Raw genomic sequence first — 18399 nt, 5'->3', positions numbered from 1 at the left:
TCTTATTTAAAGCTGACATCACCCGTGCCAGCTGACACACAGACAACAGCAGCTACACTGTTAAAATTCATATTGATAAAATTCAACAATAGACAGTTTATTTTCATTTGTGTCATTTTGTGAAAAGTGAAGAAAATAAACCCGACTAGCTCCTCTCTCTCTCTCTCTCTCTCTCTCTCTCTCTCTCTCTGTCTCTCTCTCTCTCTGTGCGGCAGCTGTGCTTGTAGATTAACAAAGATGCCAAAAAATATTCTGCATTCCCGTGTAGTTTGGGAAGCTGTTTATCTCACATGTTTATAGATCACAATCAAACTTGGAACGTGGACCAGTAATTACTCATATATAAAACTTTTCATGGGTAATAAAACAAGAAAATTAAGCACACATGCCAAAAACAACTACAGTAGCACAGTGAAGCTGATAAGGGGCAGAATTCAAATACAAAGAAGACCCACATACAATTATCTACAGGAAAATGTGAAGATGTGAGCTAAACCCAGTCTTGAGGTTATCTGTTGGACGCTGACAGAGGTGACATCAGCAGGTACAAAATGGCCACCAGCATCAAAAGAGAAGCTGACTAAGATACAGCATCTGATCACACCGGGAATGAATGGCCACAGTGATAATCATGGTATTGTCCTTAAAGTGTCACTGAGACGGGGGTTGGGCTTCCCCCATGACCTGAGGTCAAACTACAGTGACATGCTGCAGCTTGTAGGATCCACCACTGAGCAAGCACATTGCTACGTTTGTGACTCCGAGAGACGAGCAGCTCCCATACTATTCCAATGTCAACGTAGCTCCCAGCAAATATACACACATGCTTTTATGTAGGATGACTCACCACATACTCATAATTAAGGAGAAAGCAACTGTAGCAACTGTTGAGTTATTAACCCAGTCGGAAAAGTGCGTAATGGAATACTGTATTCTCATATAAACATCACTTCATGATAAAACGGTTTGAAAAAAAAAAGCTGACTTTTTTCAAACCTGTGAAATGTGGCAGAGCATTTGTGAAAACGTGACCATGCAATGAATTAACGAAAAACCTTTAATGCACAGTTATAGCTGGTCGTTCGTTTTCAGAGAGCTGAGAATCCAACTTGCTCTGTGCGGTCCAGAGCTGGTTTAGCAGAAACTTTAGTTGATTTTGTACACAAGTCATATCATTTGACTTCCCTACAGCTCCAAAGTGCTGCCAAAACCAGATGTGCCTCTACACGCTGTCCACATTAGGAGACCAATCCATGTGACAACTCAGCGGCAAGCTTTGACAAGCCAAGGGGATACTTATTTTATCCCACACTTCCGTGACACAGTAACACAAACTCAGTCTCACACATTTTTCTCTCCATGTCTCTCTCTGTCTCACTCACATGTAAATACATATGGATATACGTAAAATGTTACACAGAAACCACCTTTAATTTCTTTTTACCTGTAGCAGGATCGGCCTCTTTCTCCTTTTGTCCTTTCTTACCCCCCTTCTTTCTCCCTTTCTTATCTTTCCTCTTGCTCTCCGTCATGCTGTCACAAGAAAGTAAATCCTCTCAGGAAAAAAAAACAGGTAGTCCTACTGGGAACGTGTGGCAAGTGGGCACCACCAGACTCTGAGCCTGTTAGAGCGTCTCTCCTCCTATATAGACTCACACCAATCAAGTACAGCAAGGAACCACCTACTCACAGCAGGGCAGAGGGAGAGAGAGAGGGAGGGAGGGAGGGAGGGAGGGAGGGAGCGGGGAGAAAAATAGGAAGAGAAAGGTAGAGAGGCACTGCTCGAGAAACTAAGAGGGGAAAAGTGAGAGAATACAGAGAGAGGGAGGGAGGGAAGAAAGAGGGAGGGAGCAAGGGAGGCATTTCCCATTGCTTTAAGGCAATCAACTGTTCCCTTACTGGATCTATCAGATAAGCAGTGGCTCTTCCAGGCCCTGCAGCCACAACTGAGGACGGAGAGAGACCTGGTCCTGAGCAATCCCCACAGAAATCTGAAGTCTGCCCATTCAAGCTCCATGGCCCTGCTTGTAGCCAACTCTGTTCCTACCTCGGGAGCATCTTCTCCTTTCTAATGACCCATGCAAAAGTGCAGCGAGACCACTTAAGTTGTCCCCTCTGCACTGCTGACCCCACCCAGATAATTCAGGCGGAGACCTGCCCTTGCCAGGTTGATGTCGGGGTCCCAAAACACTTCACATCTGGTTCAGATTTGCTGAGCACTAGATTCTGTGGATATGTGCAAAAGAGAGCGCTGTGTGAGGTGCCGAATGTCAGATCACAATCTGCGACAGACTGCTTCTTGCAAAATTACACAAAATCATCCCTGGCTTCCCTAGCTGCTCCCCTTCCTCACCTCTCTCGTCTGTCAGTCCCCCTCTCAGTACTACAGGCGAGTTCTGACATGCCTGTGGTTGTATCTTGCTCTTTCACTGTCGCTGTTAGCGAGGTGTCATCAATGTCTGTGCAGCAGTAGGATTTAGAACCTTTAGAATAAGCTTGTATCTTTTAAAAACTGACCTTTATGCATAAGACCCTGGCTTTCTGCAAATAAGTCAAATCCAGTGAGTGGGCATCTCACCTTAGACAGCCTGAAAGCACAGAGGAAAATAGGGCAAGGAGAGACACATATAAAGGTAGGGCAGGACTGAGTTGAAGGCCAGCAGGGGCACATATGTGGCTCTAGATAAAAGAGTCTAAGTACAAAACTTTCTAAAAGTGGCAATTGACTCCTTGTCTGACTTTAAAGGGAACCTGCGATGCTCATTTCCAGGTTAAAACTTATAATTTTGGTCTCTAGTTGAACATAATTATATGCTTTCATGTTTAAAAAAAATAACAACTGTTTTTTTCATATTGTCTGTGCTGAAACACCTGCGTTATTCACCCTTTGTCTGAAAACTCTGTTTTAGTGCTTATCTCTTGAAGCCCCCCTCCCAAAAAAGCCCAGACAGCTGTGACTGGTCAACATTTCTGTGTTTTCCATATCTGCACTTTCAGCATCTCTGCATCATCACTGCAGCCGAATTAAAACTTCTAAAGCAAAGTCTTCATAACCAGACATGTTCCAGCCGGATTATAATCCAAAACTTGGGAGATACAAAGAACATCAGCAATGAACATTACATTTTTACATGACATTAGCATGTAGCTACATGTAGCAGTGTACTTGCAGCTAAGGAATGGCTGTAACGGTGTATAGCAGCATTTTCACCATGAAAGGCCTCTAAAACAAAACATTCACAACAGGATATGTTCCAGCAGGAATATGATTAAAATCAGAGAGAGATTAACAACATGTTTCCCTAACATTAGCATGTAGCTACATGTTGCAGTGTACTTGCGGCCATGAAATGGCTGTAACTGTAAGTAAATAAGAGCTTTAAACCAAAGTCTTCACAACTGGACATGTTCCAGCAGGACTATGATCAGAAATTGGGGAGAGTTTAGCAACATCTCCAACCAAGACTACATGTTTCTCTAGTGTTAGCATGTAGCTACATGTAGCAGTGTACTTGCAGCTAAGGAATGGCTGTAACAGAGTATAACGACATTTTCCACCATTAAAAATGACCAATAAAAGCCTTAAACGAAAATCTTCACAACTGGACATGTTCCAGCAGAAATATGATCTAAAATCAGCGAGAGCTTAACAACTTCTGCAACCAAGACTACGTATTTCCCTAGCATGTAGCTACATGTAGCAGTGTACTTGCGGCCATGAAATGGCTGTAACTGTAAGTAAAGCAGCATTTTGACCATTAAAGGCCACTGAAATAAACCTTCATAACTGGATATGTTCCAGCAGGAAAAAAAAAGGGGGAGATTAGCAACATGTGCAACCAAGGCTACATGTTTCCCTGATGTAGCATGTAGCTACATGTAGCAGTGTACTTGTAGCCAAAAAATGACTGTAACGTAACATAATGGCACTTTCTACCATGAAAAATTACCAATAAAAGCCTTAACCTAAAATCTTCACAACCGGACATGTTCCAGCAGGAATGTGATCAAAAATCGGGGAGAAATTAACAACATCTGCAACTAAGATTACATTTTTACATGATATTAGCATGTAGCTACATGTAGCAATGTACTTGCAACTAAGGAATGGCTATAACAGAGTATGGCAGCATTTTCACCATGAAAGGCCTCTAAAACAAAACCCTCAAAACTGATATGTTTCAACAGGAATATGATTAAAATCAGGGAGTGATTCACAACATCTGCGACCAAGACCGCATGTTTCCCAAATGTTAGCATATAGCTACATGTAGCAGTGAACTTGAAGCCAAGAAATGACTGTAACAGAGAATAACGGCACTTTCTACCATGAAAAATTACCAATAACATTTTAAATCAAAATCTTCACAACTGAACATGTTCCAGCAGGACTATGATCTAAAATCGGGGCTAGATTAACAACATCTGCAACCAATGCTACATGTTTCTCTGACTTGGCATGTAGCTACATGTAGAAGTGTACTTGTAGCCAAGAAATGACTGTAACAGAACATAACGACACTTTCTACCATGAAAAATTACCAATAAAAGTTTTAAACCAAAATCTTTACAACCGGATATGTTGCAGCAGGAATATGATCAGAAATCGTGGAGAAATTAACGTCAGCAACCAAGACTGCATGTTTCTCTGATGTTAGAATTTAGGTTATGCAATGTAAACACTTGAAGTAGTGTGCCTGGAAATGACCATAGAAAGAAATTGGTCACAAGCTGATGTCAGTTTGACTTGAAAGTAGAAAAAATATTGGAAAGAAAGTACTGAGAACGGTCTGAAGTCTGAGGTTTTTGTTTATGTGGATTACTTTTACTTATGTTTACCTCATTATTTTAAACTTTGGCCACATTTCTGACATTGTAAGATATTTATGACAGAAAAAAGGAAAGGCACAGTAGGTCCCCTTTGATAGGAAAGGATATGTCACTCAGATTTGTGTAAAACAATGTCTAATGCAAAAACAACAACGACAACAACAAAAACAACGCTGCAGCTAATCTGTTTATTTTCATTTGACATAGCCCAAACTGTGACTACATGGTGATCACAGTATTATTTTAGGATGCTATATCAAAGTAAGGTTTTCTAATTTCATGCTGACTGAACTAAGTGGCAAAACACCCACACACAAACACACACACACACACCCAAAACAACACCCCCCCCCGAAACAACAGCAGAGTGCCTCTCAATGAAACTTGTATGTTAAAAAAAATCTGTAGATGAGTCATCTGCGGGGCCCTCCCGGGGTTTGTCTCAGTCCAGCCCTCAGAGGACTCTTGACGTTTCTTGGGAGGAGGCGGCAGCAGCAGGGATTGAAAAGGGGGCAGCAGAAGGGTCATGTCTTAACAGGTCAGTGCACTCAATAGCATAAACCTCATCTGTGGGCAACAAACCTAAAGGGGTCAAACCGAGGCCAAGGTCTGACATGCCAATCAGGTCTAATACAGTGCTTTTCCTACTTCAGAAACGAATTGCTCTTTCCTCCCCTCTCCTCTCTCTTCCCAGTGGTTGTTCTTGATGATCTAATCTGTCAGCAGAGGTAACTGAGGACTGGCAGGGGCTACGGTGTGTCAGAGAAAAGAGCTGCCCCTGCCTCCCTACCCCCCCCAACCTCAACACTCACTTCCTCCTCTACAATTCAACAAGATGAGACTCGTTCCCAGGCCCGTGTGTCTGTGGGTGGGCATGCGGTTTATGTATGTGTCAGAAATGCGAGTATCTGTGACGTCAGAACAAAAGAAACGCCACTTTCAAGATGATGAGATGTAGATTTAGATTGCCTGTGACGCCTCTCACAGCATTGCTCAACCTGCTCCTTCAAGATCCCACAACTGTCTCCAACAGAGCCACACAAGATGCAAATGAGTGAAATGTAACATTAGCTGACATGAGTTATGAGGGTGTACTGTAGGAGCATTGGGAGCACGTTAACCTTGGGGTTAGTGTGGACATCAATATGTAGCTCTTGTCTCAAAGTTTCTAGCAAACTTGCTGAGCTGCTGCTGAACTGCGAACAAATTCTAGAATTTGCATCATGCAGCAGTATGGATACAAAAATGGACGAGTTTCACAATCACGACTTGCCACGACTGTATCCCACCTGGCAGAGTTACATAAAACATGGATAAGCAAAAAGTGCATGCACATACACAAGAAAGGGGAAGGAAATGGAGTCATAGTAGAATACACACTGTGAGAGAATTAGGTTAGATTTTTTTTTTGTCCATGAGATTGTGTTTTAGAGCTCTGACAAGGTTGAGCTTTATGAGCTTGCAGAGTACAACAAGAAATGAACTCAGTTTTTCGCACCCAGACACAAATATGGTCATGGACATGTGCATCTAAATCTTTCTTTTTTCCTTGTCGATTCGAAAGCATCTGCTGTTTTTCAACAGCCGTGGGCCGTCCTTGGATCAGGGTCTGGAGGTGGAGGGGCACAGTGGGCCAGTGTGGGAGGAGCATCACTTGAAAAGCAAATTCAAAAAAAAAAAAAAAAAAATGGAGCCAACCCCTAAATGTTCTGACATGGATCCTTTGTATGCCCTGCTCATAAATGCTTCACAGGCCCCATCTCTGCCTGCCTCCTAATCCCTCCTCGCTACCCCCCAAAAAAGGGGAGACAGCTTTCCTGTATGATGGAGCTGAGCAGCTCCCTCCTAACAACAGCATACCTGCACATCATCACATTGATACCGCTCAACAGCACTCCTGCCTTTTCACAGGCACCAGAGTTTATCTTTTTAGACATAATGGCTTTAAACAGCCATTAGGTTGTGTTGTTTACATCTGTCTGCTTTTTTGCCAACAACGTGTATATGGGTGTTGAGGTGGGGGGCTTAAAGTAGGGTATAGTGCCTGCTTTTAACACATGTCTATAGTCTTGACTCTCAGAGGTGAGGCAAGGGCAGTGGGGGGGGAGAGGACACAAGCTCTAAAACAAACAGGGACGAAAGAGGATAAATGTAGAGGACGGGAAAAAGAGAGGAGGGAAGGAACGGGGAGGACAGAAGGTAAAAGTGTGAAAGAGAGATTTAGGAGTGAAAATAATTCATCAGATGACAGGAAAAAAGCCCCACCTGCTGATATTCACCTTTTAACAAGGCATCTGCTTCTGCAGCTGACCGTGCACTGAGGTGGCTGCCTGATCATTGAAATAAAACCTTGCTCATCAAGCAGCAGGATCTGTCGTGAGTACAGACCAAGGAGATTGCATACGACACATAAATATGATCTGGTTGATCACAGTCTGGCTGCTTTCCACATGTATTTGTATGTATGCACTGTGAGTGTCTGTGCAAGAGGCTGTCTGTATGCATGACAGGCAAAAGATGAGAAGGCATGTGAGGAGACGCTGAAGATTTATGTCACTGGGCGTGCTGGTGAAGCCCCCTTAACGACAGACACGACACAAATCAATGCCAGTGACATCTGGAGGCCCGAGGAAGGGGCTATTTTCTCAAGGTCAGCTGTGCCAAGGTCAACAGAGATTCCAAATCTGAGTGTTACTAATGACTCTGCTCAGCAACAGCTGAGATCAGGATCACAGGGGGAAACCAAATATCACATTCACTGCCTCATTTACAGTGTACAAAATGTATGGGTGAATTCAAATCACGCACGGCTGTTCTAGGTGTTTAGAAATCAAAGGGAAACAGCAAGAAAGACTTTAAGTGTTAAAACAAGGAAGTGATCCTGGGTGGATTCAGCTCTTTGACGTTTCCGCAGCACATAGCTGTCACCATGGTAACCACAGTCTTAAGGGTAGCAACTAGAGTATGTGAGAGAGATGTAGAAGGGCGGAGTGAGGATGAGAGACAGGGAGAGGGAGACAAGAAAGGATGCGAGCGAGAAAGTGGGAGATAATGTGCAAGAAATACAATGGGAGGAAGAGCGAGAGAGGCGGAAATAAAAAAGAAAAGGTAACACAGGAAAGCGGCGAAGAGAGATGGAGCAAAGCCGAGAAACAGAGAGCGAAACAAAGAAACACAGAGAGAGAGGGATCCACTGAGCAGCTGCAGCCTGGCCACTGTATCGCTCCATAAGAGAGATGTCCATGAGTAAGCCTGTGCCAAGCCTGCTGGGAAAGCACTGCAGTAGCATCTCAGAGAGGGAGAGATGACAAACATCAGCACTGAGCATGCTCCACTCTCAAGGCCACTGAGAAAATGAGATTTCAGCTCTTTAGCCTCTCAGTTTGTTCAGTTCTCCAGCTCTATTCCAGCCTCCATCTGTCACTATCCAGCTTTCATGAGCACATCACAACACCAGGGCCTCTCTGTGCTTCAGATGTGGCCCCGCGCTGGATAAAATCTGACTGATGTGTCAGATAACTGATTGATCTAATGGTAAGAGGCATGTTTCCCACTTATGGCCACGCTGACTCATATTGTGACAGGTTTGATTGGGGCTGAGAGGAACAAGAGATGAGCATAGCAACTCATCAGCCAATGGGGCATGATACTGCAATAACAGGCCAGCCACCACGACAGCCTCGCACACACACACACGCACACGCGCACACACACACAAGCAGCCAGATGTGATCTCTGTGACTCCAAACTCTTACTGATCGTCTTCCTTATCTGGACGGCTGCCAGAGCTGCACCGCAAATGACAGCCATACATTTGTGTCAGACCTGCAATTAAGCAGAGGTTGATTTATTTGATTTTTTCTCCTTTTTCTGCTCTTTCTGCTCGTTCCACGGGCAGACAGACAGACACGCCCACGCTGAGACACAATTGTGTGCTTTTCGGTTTCATGACTGAAAATTGACGCCTCTTTTCATCAGTTATGGTTATGTGATGAAGTGTGAGAGGGAGACAGAGTTCGTGTGTGCCCTGTATGCATGGTATGTGTGTGTGTGTGTGTGTGTGTGTGTGTGTGTGAGGAGTACACAGTCGAAGCTGTAGAGGATGTCAATTGCCACTCAACTTCCACTGTGGCTAAAGTAGCGAACACTGTAAAATAATTCTCCACTTGCTGATAAAAAAAAGTGTGTATCAAAGTTGACGTGCGACATCCTCACTGTCTATATATCTTTCTTCACTGATAACAAAGAGCTCCTCAATTGGACAATAATAGCTCATTGTGGGGATACAGAAATAGCACAAATATTTTTAATGACAGATGCTGTCTGTGCATGACTTTGATGATCCTCTTAAACAAAAATCCGCTCTATCTTCTTAAGGCTGCTTGATTGAATCTCTCTGTATTTTTTTTTTTAAATGTATTTATTTTTCTCCCTCTCTGTCTGTCTCTCTGCCTGTCTCCCTCCCTCCTGTCTAAGGGAGAGAGATAAAGAGGTTTGTGTGACTGTGAGCAGATTGACTTGAAGATAGAGGCTGGAAGCAGATCTCTTCCACCTCCTCATTCTGCTCTTTCTCTCCTGCTCTCACCCAGATGAATAGACAAACAGTCTCCCACATGCTCTCACAGTTTATCAAACACACACCCACATAGAACCAGGTCTTCATGCAAACACATATGTGTGCTCTCACCAGAGAGAACAACACACACTCAATCTAAGTGTCCTCGGGCCGACAAAGTATACACTGTCACACTCAAATACAAACATAGCCCCTCAAACACGCACGTACGCATACGCATGCAAACACACAGGTGCATCCACATGTAAATAAAAGAAGAACGTGGGTCACTGATGCGTTCAAAATGGACCTGTTTTCCACTCACAGTGTACCTAATACAAACCATTCCCCTGTATTTCATTTACGAAAGAGTCTTTTAAGACACTACATCTGAATCACAGCATAACACCAGGCTTGTTGTGTGTTTTTTTCCATTGCGCACTCATTTTTTTCACTGGAAACCCAACTGACTAATACATCTAACATGTCGTCATTGCACATCATGTGTGAATATAAGTCCAGGAAACTCATGAGTCTTAAAAGGTCAGTATGGCCATGAATGTTATCATTTTTGTCACCAGTACGTGCACACTTGGACATGATGATGCCATATTATTCACAATCTTAATCTCAGGAGAGATTGAAAACGATTCCCCAGCCTTCACATGTTGCTTTGAGCAAACCTTTGACTACAGCAGTAAAGTTTTAAACTGCAGATTGAAATAAATCAATCATAAATGTCACTTTACTGAAAAGCAGTCTATCAATCAATGTTTTATGCACCTTTAAAGATGACTTCAAACTGCAGAAATGTAAATTTACACGGGGGAAAACAAGGGAAGGTTGTGCTCTTATCAGCAACCGTCCCCCTTCAAAAACATGCGTGCATCCGCTTTCTGCTTTGCATTCTTCGCATCAAATCAAATTCCTTTTGCGCTCTGCACTTGTCCTTTATCTCCAGAATGTGCTCTTAGAGCAGCACAAACATGTCACGATGAGGACACTGTGAGGAGTTTTCACACAGAGTGAAACCAGCCTCTTGGTCAAATCATTTGCATTTCTCCTTTCTCCTCTCATGGCTGAGCTCGCGCTTATCATCAGTCTGTCTTATCTCTTTGTTTGTTTTTCGCCAATGTAGGCTTTTCCTGGAAAACAGGCCACTACGCATGTGTAAGCTTAGATCACGCTTTGGCGGCATAAGCCCAGATCAAGGCGGTCTCAAACTGAGTGAGCTTGATAAGTGGGCAAGAGAGTGGCCCCGGCTGACGGTGCCAGGATGGCCTCACACTGAGCTCTGGCAAGCCAGACATGGCTGACAGGAAGCCAGGACTGTGGTTGGGTCATCTTGGAGCGACAGGATGACTGCACAGGCCCACAAAACCCTCTCCAGTCCTCTTGAAGCAGTTAAATTCAGCGCCAAGCGCACCAGTGACTGACAACCCCAGTACTAAGAAGGAGGTCAAAGCTAGCTAAAGCTGTAATTGTTCTAAATAGGCAAGCCACCAGTCGCCAGTATGAGCAGCTTAGTGATGGAGGAGCAGTAGGAGAGCTTTAGCCTAAAATCTAATAGTTGAGTTTTAGCCAACAGAGTATTAATTATTGCTCAAAAAGCCATGTAGTAATATACTACTAAACCATGTTTGCAGACAGGGGAGCAGAGGTCAGAGTCAACTCACTGACCGCAAAAACCAAGCTCAAACTGTTGACCAGTAGTTTCACCAGACTGGCACTGCAGCGTTTTGACAGGACAGAAAGAGAAGACATCCTCTGTATTATTTTTCATGGTACATTTTGTGTTGTTTTGTAATGCTGGCTTACTTACAGTGGTTTCCTGGCCCATGGCCATTCGCTGTATGATAACTGCTGGCTTGCAAGCCTAATGTCATGGAGACAACAAGGGAATGAAAAGAAACATGCCTAGACAATGCATAGCAAAAAGTACACATCCCAACAGATGTGATGGAGGAAAAGCGGAAACGGGGCTACAGGGCTCACACTACAGGGACTTTCTGTAACACTGATCTTACTGGCTTTTACAAGTACAACAGGACCTCTGTGAGGAATGTTGCTTTCTCATTTAGGGTAAAACACCCCCGGAGTTAAGGGGTATCAATATCACAAGGGAGATATATTCCTCTTTTGTCTGCATTTGCTGCAGTGAGGTGATGGTTAGTGTGCTGGTCTGTGGGCCAGCTGGGACACATCTCAGTTCACCCGTGCACACACACGCACCCACACACACACAAACACACACGCATACTGAAGCTTGCTCGACGCTGCTCACTATCTTTCAACAACAAGCTGAGCAGGGACCAGACGGAAAGAGGTCCTATTTGTGCAGGAAGATAAATACACTTCTGCACCCAGTCCTGTCCCCTCCAGATTAGAGCAACACAATAATGAGCAGAAGCACTGGTGGAAGGTCAGAAGAAAGCAAGGGTAAAGGATAGAGTAACAGCCTACTACGAAAACACACACCCCAGCACATGTACATGCCGGAGTAATCACAGACAGACACACATGCTTTTATCTTTAATTATCAGAACTTAATATTGTCTAAATTAGCAGCAATATTGTGTCCCTTGTACTTTGCACGTTAATTTCACCATTCAGGTGTATTATTTGTGAAGTTTAAGAATGTCCCTTATAAATATGGATAAACCCCTATGGGGATTTTGCTAACTTTCCCAAATCATTCTCCGGGAAAAGCTTCAGAATTTGCAACTTGATGGCGTCACAGTTTTTAGAAACACAGACGGCACGCATGAGTAGCTGTGGGTGTCAAGTAGCTTGGTCATCTCATAGTGGGATGATGGTGAGTTGAGTTGTGTCTGACTATCCACATACATAGTGTAAATATTCAGGAATGTGTGTGTCGAGTTGTTTACAAGTTATTCTGTGAGTCAGTAGTGTCATAATCTTTTATCAGCTCCTCCTCTGTGTTACGTTCGAAACGGTAACATTCAATCATGGACCACAGGATTAGGCAATTCATCCCGGCTCTGCCATGAATGCATGTTTTCTCTCAACTCGGCTGAAACAAACCTCTGGCTCAAAGCAGGAGACCCCTTCACCGGTGAGGAAAACATGATTTTTCTCCTGGTCCACTTCCAAACACTGCTAACAAGCCATTCCATTCTGTTTAAAGTCTTTTCATGTTAAGACACACATCAATCCACACCTACAACATACCTGAGGAAACGAACCTTCTCTCAGGATATGTGCTGTGTGTGTGGGGTGAACATGGCCGGACACGTCCCTTAAACACACCGGGAGGCGCCCAGCGGGAGTGCCGGCAGCCCCTCTTTTCAACACTTCGGCACGCTGCACACAAACACAGTTGCCCTTCCCATGGTCCTTTTGTTCCCTATCGTTTTGTTGAAGTTCCTGTCATGGACACTGTCAGCTTTCTCTGGACATTTATAACTGCCAGTTATATTGCACTTTTGGACAAAGACTCACTCTGATGTATGTTACTTTCTCCGGGACTACATGGCGCTGATTATGCTTGAATCACTGCGCAAATGCAGACAAACTAGCCATCTCACAACTGACACAGGAAAACATGCATATGCTTGCCGACACTGAATTATAGCAAATGCACTTTACAGAAATTCAGACAATTACCCAGAGAATAACACACCCAAGCACTGGCAAGCGTCTACACAGACCTGGGAAGAAATGTACTTAAATTGCGTGCATAACTCATGAAACCCTCTGAAGCTAAACCTGATGCAGACAGACAGAATTGAAGAAGGCTACCTTTCTAGTTTTAGTTTATGTGTGTTTTTAAAAAGGTTGTAAAGTTAGAATACGTGGGTAAACATAGTTTTGTAACGGAGAATAAGTGGCATGCCAGTCTCAGTAAATGCTCTGTTTCCTGTGTTGGAACAACAAACTTTACTACCATACCATGACCTAAAAACACTGCTGCCATTTCCAAATCATGACGTATCATAACATGCTCAAATCTACGGAGAAAAGCAGGAGAGGGCACAGAAACTGGTGCACAATTACAGTGAATCAGTGGCCTGGGGGGGCCTATGGTAAATGAATGCCAGAGTATAAGTCTGCAGTGAAAGGTTATCTCCTGCACTGTCCTTCAGTGTCATGCTGCTTCCTGTGAATCTACCTGACACCTCGGTGAGGAGAAGCTGCAATGAAGAAGCACCCAGAGCTACAAATTAATAAGTGACGAGTGTGTTTCATGTACAAGCTACTGTAATGCATCAGTTCTACATGCATATTCTAAACAGCACTGACTTACATGCACTTTCGATCAGACTCACGAAAGCATCTGTGACCAAACGCAAAAAGAGGCACGTCAAAAATGCAAACACATACTATACAAAGAAATGCAACATTGCTCAAGTTTTAACTCGTGTCCTCCACTGACACTCACTCCAAGACAATGCACATATTATTTCAAATTTTGTGTGGCATTGCACTATAAATAAACCGAAGCCGGGGTTGACATTGAAGACCTTAAGCTGTTTACACAAACCTTTGATACCCTGCGATTGAGGATCACTGTTGACATCTATAAACCAGTTTATGGAATATTATGGAATGTGTTTTCAGTGATGCAACGCCCACAGCTAGAAAGATCTACAAGAGAAGGAACACAAAAATTTGTGCCCGCCAGCTTCACCCTCCCTCCTTGGACGGAGCAATAGTAGGTTCCTTCTACAACATGCCAAAACAATGTTGATCTCACCAAGTAATTTGTGTGATCTTGACACTTCTGACAACAAGCCTGGTGTTACGGCCAATTATACTGTTCATAAAAAGTATCCATCAACTGTAAGTCTAACCCTGTGTCTGCGTGAGTTTGCAGAGATAACAAGCACCAGAAGTGGGTAGAGAAAAAAGATTTTACATGCCACAGTAACCAGTTTAATATCGGAGGGAGCAAAGCAGCTTAATAAGGTTTCAGATCACTGAAAAATGAGCTTACTTGGATTTTTCAGAGTCATGCCATTTACATGCATTGATCCAGAGCTGGATTACCAGACTAAACAGGGTTAATAATGGAGCTGCCGATAGATGTAAACAAAGCCAAACGGATATGAAAGCAGGTTAACGGCCCTGCACGAAACTGTTGGCAGCTTTATCTACCCAGGTATTAGTGAATCTGTAGGCTACGTATATGTGGTACAGATTTAGGGCCTAAAACTATTTTCTGAGGATACCACATTCCAGACTCCGTGCCAAAACAGACAGACAATAATGTTTTATTAATGGTGGTGAATGATTGATTTGTTTTCGGATCCGTTGTTGTTTTTCTGGTTGCAAAATGACAAATCCGTGGTGCAGAAATGCTTAAATACAGCACAAGACAGAGCCAGCTTCTATTCTGCACACCATCATGCACTGTACAGTACACAGTGTATGTTAAGGTTTCATTACTGACGTGTATTTTCTTCTTTACTTTGGCCGCTTGTTTCCTTGTTTGATTCTGATACTATTTGTGACTTTAAGGGGTTAATTTTGTCAACAACCTTTCATGCTGCGCGCAGAAAAAAACGTTTTAAATATTTAATTACATGCACTGGCTGCAGCCTGTGAAGGAAGAGTATTGCAGCCCAAGATAGCTGCAAATTACTGAATGATTCAAAAGGCAGGGTAAACTTAAACTGCCTTCACAAAGCGGTAGGATACAAGACGTAAAGGGTGGGCCAATATAAACACATTAAACAGTGGTATCAGGTGGGAAAATGAATAGGCCGTATCATCAAGCTGGCTTGTGCTTACATTTTTTGTGATTCGCCTGTAGTGATATTTTAATATTGGCACATTCCTTATATTTTTTAGTGTTAATATGGATTAAAAAAGGAGAGAAACAGTGTCAGGATACTGTGTTTGTGAGGTGCTGCTGTATTTAAAAGTTACTTTATTTTTTGGGGTAATATCCAGCTCTGGGGGCAGCTATGTGTGTTTTTTATCTAAACGACTCCTCAGAGTTTTTAATGGTCATCTTTCTGACCTCGGTCCAACACTGTACATGATGACTTCTCCCTGAGGGACACCATTATGGTTAGTTTAGTCAAAAGAACACATTGGCTTCTAGCTGACTACAGTATTACCAGCAAAGAAAGATGGCTTCCTTTTGTGAACAAAGTAAAATCCAAATGGCAGTGACTTTCACAGTTGTTATCCTGTACATATCTCACAGGCTGCGCAGTGACTGTGGGCTTTTGAGTGTTTTTTGACACAGCTCCAGCCGCAGGGGCAGGGAGTCTAACAACTGCTGTGACATTCCCAACGGACTCATCCCTTTCAACTTTTCGGTGTTTCTCCTGCTTCCTGATCCTGATCATATACTGCCTCATTGTGGTGAAGGCAACATTCTTCAGTGGGTTGAAAAATCCAGAGTCCTAATTGTTGGAGAAGCAGAGATGCAGAGTGTATGATGTGATCACAGAGGCTAAAGCCAAAATACTGTAATGTTTTTTTTTCTTTCTTTTTTTAGACTGCTGTTCTGTTTAGTAGGAAATTTACTGTAAATTATTCTTTGTCGTCTCAGATTAGAGTTGTAGCTAGTAAAGTTGTTACCACTGCTTGCTGCTGGGCAGTCACAGTAATCTACAGTAATACAAAAGGGACATAGTTAAATTAACTAATTATATTAGGGGTTAAGAATTCAGTCATTTCAGTTCTGCAACTACAAAAACATCAATCATTACAGTGTTATTTTATTCCGATTGCAAGTTCACTTATAACCTTGACTACATTTTATTTGATGATGAGCATTAAGGATTGCATGCTAGATGTAAATACAGTTTGATGCTCTCGATACTCTACAAATATCATATCCACCTCGAGTTATTTAGCAATCGATGCAACTTGTGACACCTGTGATGGAAAGGCTAACACATAGCAAGAATCAAAAGACCAAACAACCATCCAATAACGAATCTAAACTCCACAATAATCATTTTACAAATAACTAACATCCTGGTGGTATAACTGCTTTAAGATGTTTACATGACCCCCGTCTTCATGAAAGTGCTCATATAGTCATATCAAGGTCATCTCTTAAAGTGAACATAAAAAGAGCCACTGACTGCTGTCCAGCTACAGGCCCACTGTTCATTACTTTGATGTAAGGCATATACTTCATTCAGATCGAGTGTATGTCTGCAACGTTGGCATTGTGTGTTTCTGCAAACCACGGATATGTTACATGTGCACATTTCATATATAGCAGATATGTTGAAATTTTGCATTTCTTTATGTTTCAACAGCGCTAGGGTTAACGTGGTTATGTTTAGGCACAAAAGCTTAAAACACTCCCTTTTGGTGGCACAGTCGCCGCTGGCAATGGCGCTGATGTCTTGCTAAAAAACAAGCAGTTTTGTTAGCTGTTGGTCTTAAACAGTGATCTTTCGCTTGGCAGCCATCTTGTCGAGGTGTCGCACCATCCACCATCCCTCACACCTCCTGATGGCAGCTCATATACATGTTGTTACGCTACATATAAAACATACAAATGTAACGTGTCTGTGGTTGCAGAAACATACAATACCAACGCTTTCTCCTGGCGACTGTGTTGTGGATGTAGCTGTGAAATCGCACACAAATACCAAATGATCACATGGCTTAATAGTGACAGCATAAGAGAAAAGCAAATGCATTTCTACCACCGAACCCGTCAGACATGAATTTATGTGTCCTTTCTGAAAATAGTGAAATTCTGTTCTAAATAGTTTTGCTGCTCCAAAAGCAGCTTTATTCCATTTTATAAATTCAAACCAGAGATTAATGGAGATTATTGGTTGTGACATTATGTACAAACTGTAAGACTAATCTGCATTCACACCACCAGCAGCCGACCCAATCCTGCGCCTCTGTCTGATGGCGGATTTCCACCAGCTGTTTGCAAGCTGCAGCGTTGCAGCAGGACTCTAGATAATACCAGTGATGTTAGAAACGAGGTGTTATAAAAAACACAAATGTTTCTGTAATCATACAGAGAATAGTGTGGGTTTTTTCTAAAGTAATGTACGTTGAGAAGAATTGGTAGGAAGAGCCGCAGCAGTCCAACTAGCAGATGCATCATATATTTCCTTCTTTGCTTTATTTCTTGTACACTCAGAATAACCTTAAAAATAGAACAAAACTATATATTATCAGCCTGACATAGACAGAAAAATGATTATTATTGATTATTAATACAACACAATAAGGAGATAAAACATATTTTAAAAGCACAGTGCATATTTGCCATATCCACCCCCTTCTTAACACTTCTGCTGGCATGACCTTTTGCTGGCTGTTACTGCCCAAGTCTCAACATCTAACAAATATTTTAAATTCTTTGAAAATTTCACTGAAGCCGTTTGCAGTTCTGTGGAGCATATGATTAATTTGATTAAAAACATTACAAGGCTTAAACTGCATGGCACTACAGACTTGTTCTCGTAGTTCTTATCCAGCTGAACTTAGAGTAAGCCCATTATTCTCCATGAGCCCAGACATAATTCTGTATTACAGCATGGAAATTTATAATCATCCAAAGCATTGCTTTGGTGTGTGTGAAATCAAAGGGCATGTTAAACAGACATTCAAAACTGTGGAAAATATCTGTCACAGTAGAGTGGTTAAACCACTCATGTAGAACTAAACTCATGTTAAACCACTCATAAAGGCTGGTAGTGCTTCAGCTCTGTGGTGAGGCACATTAGAGCAGAATTAGGAAGTGATAACAACTGAGTTTTGTGTCATGTCCAGAGCTTTCACAAGCAAACAGCACTGTGGCTCAACAAAGGGAGTCATTTTTCATCAGATGTAGAGCTTTTGTTGTGATAAGAGTATGTACAGTATAATCCGAGGTTTTTGCCTTACTGTAGTCTGTCAAAACACTACTTTGTTCTTACTTTCTCATTTTTGTAAGTCTTTTAGGAGTGTAATCCTGAAAATCTCCACAAATCTCAAACAGCTCCTGTTCTTAGGATTCCATTAGCTCAATATGAACTTTGGAGCAACATAACTTATGTTGAAATAAGAATGAA

At 42.5% G+C, this 18399-nt stretch overlaps 1 protein-coding gene across 4 annotated transcripts in view; it reads right to left on the bottom strand.

The window, feature by feature from the left end:
- The window catches only part of nrg2a (neuregulin 2a), an 87414-nt gene that overhangs the window by 59486 nt on the left and 9529 nt on the right, over positions 1-18399 (bottom strand). The window contains exon 1 of one of the 4 annotated variants that reach the window (XM_078172445.1): positions 1445-1646. The exons of the other annotated variants lie outside the window; for them this stretch is intronic. Within the exon in view, the coding sequence (XP_078028571.1) occupies positions 1445-1532 (88 nt within the window). The 5' untranslated portion in view covers positions 1533-1646. Of the gene's footprint in view, positions 1-1444; positions 1647-18399 lie in introns of those variants that run through there. 4 annotated transcript variants of the gene reach the window in all.

Source organism: Epinephelus lanceolatus, chromosome 11 (genome assembly GCF_041903045.1).
Source record: "Epinephelus lanceolatus isolate andai-2023 chromosome 11, ASM4190304v1, whole genome shotgun sequence".
Taxonomy (NCBI): Eukaryota; Metazoa; Chordata; class Actinopteri; order Perciformes; family Serranidae; genus Epinephelus; species Epinephelus lanceolatus.
The sequence above is the reverse complement of the archived record's forward strand: the minus strand, read 5'-3'. Positions and strand labels throughout refer to the sequence as shown.